Genomic DNA, 9,521 nt, shown 5'->3' with positions numbered 1-9,521 from the left:
GCTGGATGTCCAGGGGGACCCGATCCATGTCCGGGTCTCCCATCCCCAGCCCAACCGGGCCAGACCCTGCTGAGCTTCCTGCCGCGTGCGTGCGTGCTCCGCTACCCCTCCCTGCCCCCATCCCCTCCCCATCCGCCCTGCCGCCGCGGCCGATTGGCCGGCTCTCCGGAAGGGCGGCGCTCTGCGCTCCCGCCGCGCTCTCTCTGGCCCTGGAGGACCGCGAAGATGGCGGCGCCCATGGAGGTGGCGCTGGTGTCGGACGCGGCGGGGCCGCTCTGCAACTGCTCCGTGTGGGAGCTGCACTCGGGCTCCGCGCTGCCCGGATACCGCGGCGGCAACAGCGGCCCGCGGGGCCTGGCGCTGCTGGGGGGCGAGCACCTGCTGGGGGCACAGCTGGGCAAGAGCTACATCAACGTCTGGGAGCTGCAGAGGAAGGTAGCGCCGGGGGAGGGGGGCTCGGGGGGGCTTGCGGGGGGGGCTCCGGGCACGGAGGGGCCCCCCCGGGACCGGGGAGCTGCGTGGGGGCTGCCCGCCGCTGGGGGGGGGCCGGATCCGTGCCGAGCTCCCCCTCAGCCCCCCCTCAGTGGCCGCGGGGCCCCCCCCGGGGGCTGTGGGGTGAAGCCCCCCGGCCCCCCCCAACTGGAGCCCCCCCCCCCGAGGTGCCCCGAGGACCCCCCGGGCCCTGCCCGCAGCCCCCCTGCCCCCCTCGGCCCCCGGGGTCGTGGTTTTGGGGGGTGCTGAGCTCCCTCACTGGAGAGGTCCCCAGGGGGTTGTGTGGGGGCGGCTCTAAAGGCTTTTTTTTTTTTTTTGGGGGGGGGGGGGGGAATCCATCCTCACATCCCCTTCCCGAGCAGGGAGCTGCCCTCGCTGGGGCCGTGGGGCTGCCCCAGGAGCACCCCAGGAGCTCACCCGGCCCTGCCGCATGTTGGGGGGGAGTCGCAGAGAAACCCCCCGGGCTGCTTCTGCTTTGCCTGAAATCTCCCATGTTCTGGGCACGTTTCAGCCAAAAACGGAAAATCCACAGACAAACCCCTCCAGCCAGCCCTCACCCGGCCCTGCAGAGCTGCCCTGCCCCTGGCTGTGCCCCGGCAGCACCATGGTTAGGGCAGGAGAGCGGCACAGAGCCCCCACCCCACGCCCAAAACCTCCCCATTTCTGGGCCTTGCCCTCAGTTTTGCTGCAGAGAGCAGCAGCAGTCCGGGAGCTTCAGTGCATGCACGGCCCCTTCGCTGCGCTCCCTTTCTTCCTGCCAGCTCTGCTCCCCCCAGGCCAAGAGCCAGCTCAGATCGTGTTTCTCTCTCTAATTAATATTATTCTGCTGTAATCTTAGCTCGTCTTCTGCTGAATCTCCAGGGCTCCCCAGCTGTGGAGCACGACTGTACCCAAATCCCCTGCCTCTTGGTACTGCTCCTGCTGCTTGTGGCTGGGGCTCTGTGGGTGCAGGAGGGCAATTTACCTTTTCACTGGGGGATTAAACACAAAGCAAGTGCGAGGAAACCGGCAAAACACAGAACAACTCGGTGGGATTTGTGCTGTCCCAGGGACCGTGCTCCTCCATCGTTTTCTTCTTCAGCTCCTCTCCAGCCTGTCCTGGTTTCAGTTAGCACAGAGTTGATTTTCCTCCTGGTAGCTGGTAGGGTGCTGTGGTTTGGCTTAGGGTGAGCAGAGTGCTGAGAACACCCCGATGTTTTATTGCTGCAGAGCAGTGCTCACACCAAGCCAAGGACGTTTCAGCTTCTCGCTGAGACGCAGGGTGAGGGCACGGCCGTGTGGTGCCGAGCTGCCGGCCGGGTTAAACCACGGCACGCACAGAACCTCAGAATCCAGGGGCAGGGCTGAGGACTCTGCCCGGTGCCGGCCTGCCCCGAGCCAGGCTTTTATTTCTCTCCCCCTCCCCAAATCGCCGCCCTCACTGAACGGCCGCTGTCGTCTCTGTGCTCCCAGGACCAGCTCCAGCAGAAGATCATTTGCCCCGGGCCGGTGACCTGCCTGACGGCATCTCCCAACGGGCTCTACATTCTGGCCGGCGTCGCTGAGAGCATCTACCTGTGGGAGGTGAGGAGCGCTCCCAGCCTGCCGAGGGGATGGGGAGGGCACTGGGACACCCAAAGGTGCTGGCCAGGGCTGAGCCAGCTGCCCAGGTTCTCCCACATTTTAGCCTAATATTTGATGCCTGCAAAGGCCGCTGGGCTCTGCTCGTCGCCCTGTTTTTAATTAGTGGCAGTGTTTACGTGGGGATTACGCTGCGTTCTAAGCACCTCACCAAGTAAATAGAAGAACACAGCTTGCTCTTAGCCGCAGGATTAAAGACCGAGATATCTAACCGGTAAAGCTCTCCATCTCGGGGGATGTTTCTGAGCCTTATTATGTGGGTGGCTCTATCTTAATTCATCAGGTTTTGCTTTTAAAAATGTGCCTGTGGCAGCACCGAGGAAAAAAAAAAAAAAACAAAAGCCCTCAGAAGGAACGCTGGGGCTGAGACTGCAGCAGGTGGGAGTTGCTTGCTCATGGTGCTCTGAGCTGGTCTCTGCTCTGCCTCATCTGCAAAGCGCGTCCCCTCTGCGTGCCTCCAGCCAGCCTGGCCTGGCAGGAGCGGTGACCGTGTCCGTACAGCGGGGTGAGCAGGCACGCTGAGAGGCTGCACGGAGCTGGGGACAGCTTCCAGCAGCCCCCGTTACTCGCCTGCTCTGCGAAACCACTTGTTCTCTGTTGAATTACAGTTTGCCTTTATTTTTAGGTGTAATTCAGACAATGAGAGGGAGCTGGTTCTGTTCTTTTGTGTGGCACTCCCTCGCTGCCTCTGTAGTTCCCTCCCTCCCTGCAGCGTTGCCTTTCACCAAGAAGAGCTCCAGGTTTAGGAAGGCGTTTTCCACCCCGGAGCCCTCCTTGGCCTGAGACCACGCAGCCTTGCCAAAATGCAGCAGCCCCTGGGGCGGGTTTGTGAGCACCGCAGCCATCTCCTGCCTTCCAGCTGAGTAACGAGGCTGGAAGAAGCCATCAGTGATATCAACGATGAACAGGACAGCTCCACGGCCTGCCTGTGTCTTGACTGGGGAAGCTGCCCTGCTGTCCCTAGGTTCTGGAGCTGCTGTGGGCAGGAGCCTCCCAAACTGCCTCTTGCTGGATTTACCTGGGGATGGGCTCTGGGTGCTGAGAGCAGGGAGCAGTTACCCTGGCACATCCCGGTGTTCCTTTCTGAGCATTCTCCTGCCCTTTCCTCTGCCCTAGGTCTCCAACGGGAACCTCCTGGCCATCCTGAACCGGCACTACCAGGACCTCACCTGCCTCTGCTTCACTGATGACAGCAGCCACTTTCTCTCAGGGGCAAAGGACTGCCTGGCTCTGGTGTGGAACCTGTACAGGTAACGGTGCCGTGCTGGGCACAGAGAGCATCTGGGCCAGGAGTGCAGACCACGAGGTCCCCACCGCTGCCAGGAGGCAGAATCAGCTCTGCTTCAGCCTGTCTCTGAGCTGTTCTTAAAACCTGCTGGTGGTGACAAGGCTGCGCCCTCCTTATGCAAGCTGTGCAGTGCTGTTATCCTCAGTGCCAGGTCGACTTTGCCTGGTGTCCCACCCAAGATTCCCAAGCTGCAGCATTTCCCCCGGGTATCAGCAGCTGAGGGCTCTGTCCCTTGGGATGGGGGAACCCCTGTAGTGGTCCTTCTCGTGCCGTGGCTGCTGGCAGCTTCTGCACTCGGCTTGGGTCTTGCAGCCACGGAGCCGTCCCCGAGGCAGCAGAGCCTTGTGCAGCTCCCCCTCACAGCCTTGGCATCCCCAGCGTGGCTCTTGCTGCCTGGCCGTACTGAGTCTCCTCTTGGTCCTCCCTCCTACAGCGTGCTGCAGGCAGAGCCCTCCCAGATCCCAGACCCTCGCCACGTGTGGTCCCGACACAGCCTCCCTATCACGGACATGTGCTGCGGCTTCGGGGGGCCCCTGGCACGAGCTGCCACAGCGTCCCTCGACCAGACAGCAAAGGTGAGGCTCGGCTCGGAACAAATGTCCCAGAGGTGTGCAGGCCCTGGAGGGTTAAAGCCTGGCTTCTGCTGGGCTGCAGCAGAGCTGTCCGTGCGGGCTGCAGCAGCTCGGTTTCTTGGCTGTCTCTGTGATGACTCAGAGCTGCCAGACCTAATGGGTTTTGCCTCTCCAAACAGCAGCGGTTTCGCTGCACCTGCCCTCAGACTGTGTCTCCTCCTGCTTTGCAGTCCCTCTCGTCCCTGGGGGGCATTGGGCTCATCCCTCATTTCCTTTCCCCGGCGTCCCTTCAGTCTGGCAGGACGCAGAGCACGGAGCTGGCTCCTCTGGGCACGGCAGGCACCGGAGCTGGAGCCGTGTCTGCTGCTCCTGCCTTGCAGGAAGGCTCTGCCCTGAGGAACCAGACGGGGTGAGACGGGCACAGGCAGGTCAGGGGCTGTTTCGGAGCTGCCGAGGAGCATTGCCATCTCCTGGTCACAAAGAGGCTACTTTGGGTGACCCAGGGCAGGCCAGTTTGTGCCTCAGTGTCCCCAGCCGCAGTGAGGTGGGGGTTCTGGTGCTGCCAGCTCGGCGCTGGGCATGTGGGTGCTGCTCCACAGCAGGGGGTTCTTCCCGTCCTGTGGTGGACGTTTAAGCCCTTAATTCTCCCGCGCTGCCTGACTCCAGCTCTGGGAAGTCGCATCTGGGGAGCTCCTGCTGTCCGTCCTGTTCGACGTGGGGATCATGGCCGTGACCCTGGACCTGTCCGAGTACCACATGTTCTGCGGCGGCATGGACGGCTCCATCTTCCAGGTCGACCTCTGTGCCTGGGTGAGTGCTCGGGGCGCACCCTGAGCCCTGCTGCCTCCCCGCTGCGATGTGGCAGGACGGGAGGGCCTGGCTTCCCTGCGCCTCCCCCGCCCTGCCCAGACGCAGCGCTGAACCTGCTGCCTTCGGTCTTCCCCTCCAACCCCTCTCGCCCTCCTCCCTCCGTTCCTGCAGCCGGTGCAGAGGGACCGGACCTTCCAGACAGAGCGGGAGAACGGGAAGATCTTCAAAGGGCACAGGTGAGATACCAGACATACCTGCTGAGTGCTTCACTGCCCCCGTCTGCCCACCTCGCGGGCTCCTGGCAGACCTTGGCTCGTCCTGAGGTTCCCTTTTCCCCGTTCCAGGAACCAGGTGACGTGTCTGTCCGTCTCCACGGACGGCAGCCTGCTGCTTTCCGGCTCCCACGACGAAACGGTCCGGCTGTGGGACATCCAAAGCAAGCAGTGCCTGAAGACGATGAATCACAAAGGTAGGCATGCCCTTATCTCCACAACCCCTTCCTCCTCAGCTGCTGAAGGCTGCTGCTGTCTCGCTTTTGCTGACGCTGCCGTGCGCAATTCAGGCATTTTTCTGGTACTTGCTTCACACTTTCAGGAAGGGTAGAGGCATTAAAGGGATGCCTTAGCTGTCTGGAGCAGCGCTTTGACCTTGCCCACGTCTGTTAACAACCCTCTTGTGCTCTGTCAGAGGCTGAGTCAGAGATTTTACCCTGTCGATGAGGAAGTCCAGGGTCTTCTGCCTTGTTTTCCAAAGGGAGCCGTTCCTCCAGACACACCCTAGTGTCTGAGGAGGCTGAGGAAGGGGAGAAGCCAGCCCCGTGCCCCCAGCAGCAGGCACCCACGAGCTCATGAGGCTCATGCAGCAGAAGTACAAGTTCACTCTCTGGACAGAGGTGGGCGAGCTGCTGCATCAGGGCAGGCACTGAGACCCAGGCTGCCTGCAGACCCGTTCCCGCTTGCCTTTTGCTGCCAAGGACCGTTCCTGCGGGGGGTTTGCTGCAGCGTCCATCCAGCCTTGCTCCAGTAGCACTAGAAGAGTGAAAACAGGCAAAGCCTGAGCCGTGTGAGTCATCGCAGGGGAGGTGGCCAAGCTCCCACTGCGAGCCAGGCGTTAAAACCTTCCTCGAGGCTCCAGAAGAGCACAGAGGGACACAAATCCTCTGCTCTTCCTGCAGCACCGTGCCGCTGGGTGCCAGGGCCGTGAGGTGAGGGTGCTTTTTGCAACCCCTGCAGGCTGGGATTTGGCTTCCCCAGCAGCCCTGGCACCAGTTCCACCCCGCTGCTGCCCGGGTGCTTCATCCACACATGGGAGCCGCACGTGGCTCAGGAGGTGTCCCCCAGGGAGCCCCCTGCACCGGGGGAGCTGTGCCACAGGGAGCAGGGGGTGGGGGGGCCCTGCACTGAGTTCTGGCCGGCCGTGGATCCACCTCCTGGCAAGGTCTGTCCCGAGCTGCTGCCCTGCTGCCCCCCTGGCGTGTTCCCTTCCCGAGATGACGAGGGCTTCAGCCACAGCTGATGTGACAGCCACCTCCGGCCTGGCGCGCTCAGGGTGCTGACATCCCTCTGCTCACAGGGGGCAAAGGCTGTGGGCAAGGGAGAAACCAGTGGGGAGCCACATGACAGTGCTGGAAATAGAGCAGAGGAGCTGGAGCCTGGCTTTGGGGCTGGGGAGGAGCGTGCCGAGCTGGCAGGATGGGGCAGGGGCTTCCCCAGGGTTTGCCTGTCCTTGAGCGGGGCAGGGCACGGGCAGAGGGACGGCACCGAGGGGCTGGGAGGGGCGTCCTCACCGGTGGGGGGAGCTGGGCTGGTTCTGCTGGAGGTCTGGGCCTCGGTGGGGAGCAGACGTGGGGATTGAGAGCTATTTGGTGAGGTCTCGTCCCCCCTGCCTGGCTCTCCCCTTCCTTTCCAATGCCCCCCCTGCCCCGTGGGTGGGCTGGGGGTGCTCCCCTCGCTAACGGCTATCTCGGAAGCAGCAGCAAACTTCTTTTTGGGAGGGAGGGAGCAAGAGTAAAAGCAAACTGCCCCCTCCTCCTCCTCCCGTTCTGCACCTTTGCCTGCTGCCCTTGGCAGCGGATCCGCGCGGGAGCTGCGCTCTGCGGCAGCCTTCGCTCAGGTGGCTCTGGATCCTTTTAACCTTTCCCTTTGTGCTGTCGAGTTCAGCGGGGGGAAGACGGATGGCCGGGGATTTATGGGCAGTGCCTGAGCTGCTCTGTTCGCACACGAGCCCCTGGGCTGCGGGGGTGCTGCCGGGGAGCCTTGGTGGTCTCGGAGGGTCCCGCGCCCGGCAGCGCTCCGGGGCCGCAGTGGGAGTCTGGCAGCAAGTGTGAGCCTGCAGCGGGGGGCGGAGGGGGCTGCTGACAGAAAGCAGCAGCCTGTGCGGGTAAGTGTAGTAATTAAAGCACTCATTATCTCTGCCAAACGAGTGTGTGTGATAGATCATTACCGGCAGGCAGCTGTGAGCCGGCCGCTGATGGATGGCTCGCTCTGCAGAGGACGAGCAGACCGCTGGGGGCACGGAGCGGGGCCCGGGGCTGGGAGGTGCCCGGGAGGCATCTCGGGGTGCTGGGGGTGAGCACGGGAGTCCCGGGCACCCGCAGCTCCTCGGGCTGTGTTTATTCTCGGGGCTGCCCAAGGAGCCAGGCGGGAGGCAAAGCTGGCAGCGGTGTGACCTGACCTCCCCCTCTGTGCCGCCCCAGGTCCGGTTACAAACGCCTTCATCGTGCTGGCCCCAGCCAACATGTTCAACCCGGATGGGAAGCCCAGCGTGCCTCTTCCCAAGTTCAGCAAGCACCTCTACGGCACCGAGAGCAGCGACGAGCAGGGCAGCGAGGGGGTGATGCTGCGCCTCGGGCTCCACCAGCAGGTACCGGGGGGCAGCGGGCTGCCGGGGGAAAGGGGTCGGTGGCGGCTCCGGGGGGCACAGAATTTCTCCTGCAGCCCCCTTGGGGCAAGGACCTGGTGCATTTCTTGCTGATGGAGTAATGTGCAGTGGACAGTGAGGGTGCAGACCCCCACGGTGGGCTCAGGGGCAGCAGGACAGGCAGCTCGATGGCTTATGTGAGGCTGCATGCCTGGCTCCTGGGAGGACGTGGGCCCTTCCCTGCACAAGGCTGCTCCCTTCTCCTGCCTCCTGTGCACATCTGATCCTCTCTCCTGCCCTCTCTGTGCTGCTGAACTTCCCCTGGTGCTGTTCCTAAAGCCTGGGACTGCCCAGCAAGCAGGCTCGTGGTGGGAGCCTCGTGTCCCTCTGCCAGGCAGGGCACAGAGGGATGTGCCAGAGGCTCTTCTCCCCTCCCTGAACTCTGCTCTCCAGTGCAGTGAAATCCATTCTCCCTCCTTGCACTCCCCTTGCAGTCCTGGCTGGTGCAGTCATTTGTCCTCCCAGCCCGGTGCCGTGCTGTGGGCTCTGCTCTGCCTCCTGGGCTGGGCTCCAGCCCCGGAGCATCTGGTGGCAGCACGGGGCTGTCCTGGGCCATGAACAACCAAAGGCTCATCGGCATGTCTACCTGTCCCTGTCCTGTCTGCCAGGAGCCCCAGAGCTGCTCCCTCCCCTGTCCGTGTCTGTCCCCAGAGGGTGACAGCTCCTGCGGGGAGTACCCAGCACGGGGGCTGTTGGGAGGGGTCCTCTGAATCCGTCCTGTCCGGTCCTTGCAGGACTCCGGGGAGAGCTACCTGGAGAAGGGCGAGAGGATGTACGCCCAGATGTGCTCGACGAGGGAAAAGGTGAGAGCTCCTCAGGGGTGGGGGAAGCGCTTCCTGCTGGTGCGGGTCCCTTTGGGGTCCTCTTTTGAGCAGACCTGGCCCTTGGGGTGCTGTGCCAAGCTGGGGATGGGGGGGGGCAAATCCTGGAGTCTGCACGTGGGGTGGGAGGGGGTGCAGCTTTTGAACAAGAGGCGAAGAAGAGAGGGGATTAAATGGTTCTGGATTTGCTGCTGCTCAGAGGAGCACCAGCCCCCACTGCCAGAGCTGAGGCCGGGTGCCTGCAGCTCTCCTGTCGCGTTTTTCTTCACAGAACCTGGTGGGAGACCAGGAGCACCTGACGATCCAGGTGAGCGAGCTGGAAGAGGAGGTGAGCACCCTCCGGAAGATCAACAAGAACCTCTTCGACTTCTCCGCTCGCATCATCACCAAACCGGCCAAATGAAGAGGCGACCCCCGGCCCTCTCACCCCTCTGCCTCTCCCTGGGGAAGAACCAGCCAGCCCTCGGGCACGCGGACCTGCAGGCACGCGTGGCTCCACGCCTTGCCAGCGTGCGAGCGCGGCGGAACGCGCCGGAGCGTTCGGCTGCTCCGTCTGGCCTCCCTCTGACTACACGGCTGAGATGGGCACGGGGCTGCTGCGTGTGCTCCCCGGCCGGCTGCGTGCAGGACACCACAGGGACCGTTTGCACCCCGAGGCGCCGCTCGGTGCTGGACGGGGGCAGCCCACGGAGCGGCCGGCTGCTGGCAGAGCGTCCCGGTGGCGGGGTGGCCTTCGGAGAGCAGCTCCTGCCCTTCTCCCGTCTCTTCCCCCGGCCTCTTTGTTTCTTTTCGTTACTCGACCCTGCGGTGCAGACAGAAACGTGTTTTCTCTCTGTTGGTACCACTTTGAGACCCCCTCCGCCCAGCCTGCCCTGGGAGATGCTGCTCGGTACCGCCGGACCCACCGCAGCCAGGCCCCTGCTGGGGGCTCGGGGCTTGGTTTTGCTCCCACAGAGCGGGGGCTGCGCGGCTCCTGCACCCCCGTGCGCCCGGCCCGGC

The 9,521-nt window shown here is 63.6% G+C and overlaps 1 protein-coding gene across 1 annotated transcript; it reads left to right on the top strand.

Moving 5' to 3' along the window:
- Window positions 1–203: 203 nt before the first annotated feature.
- WDR18 (WD repeat domain 18) lies at window positions 204–9,057 on the top strand. The gene is made up of 10 exons (XM_084499045.1): window positions 204–435; window positions 1,945–2,055; window positions 3,229–3,362; window positions 3,834–3,975; window positions 4,639–4,782; window positions 4,954–5,018; window positions 5,127–5,251; window positions 7,478–7,644; window positions 8,436–8,504; window positions 8,794–9,057. The coding sequence occupies exons 1-10, from the start codon at window positions 226–228 to the stop codon at window positions 8,923–8,925; spliced, it is 1,299 nt and encodes a 432-aa protein (XP_084355171.1). The 5' UTR covers window positions 204–225; the 3' UTR covers window positions 8,926–9,057.
- Window positions 9,058–9,521: the final 464 nt, after the last annotated feature.

Source organism: Aythya ferina (assembly GCF_964211825.1).
Source record: "Aythya ferina genome assembly, chromosome: 26".
Classification (NCBI taxonomy): domain Eukaryota; kingdom Metazoa; phylum Chordata; class Aves; order Anseriformes; family Anatidae; genus Aythya; species Aythya ferina.
The sequence above is the reverse complement of the archived record's forward strand: the minus strand, read 5'-3'. Positions and strand labels throughout refer to the sequence as shown.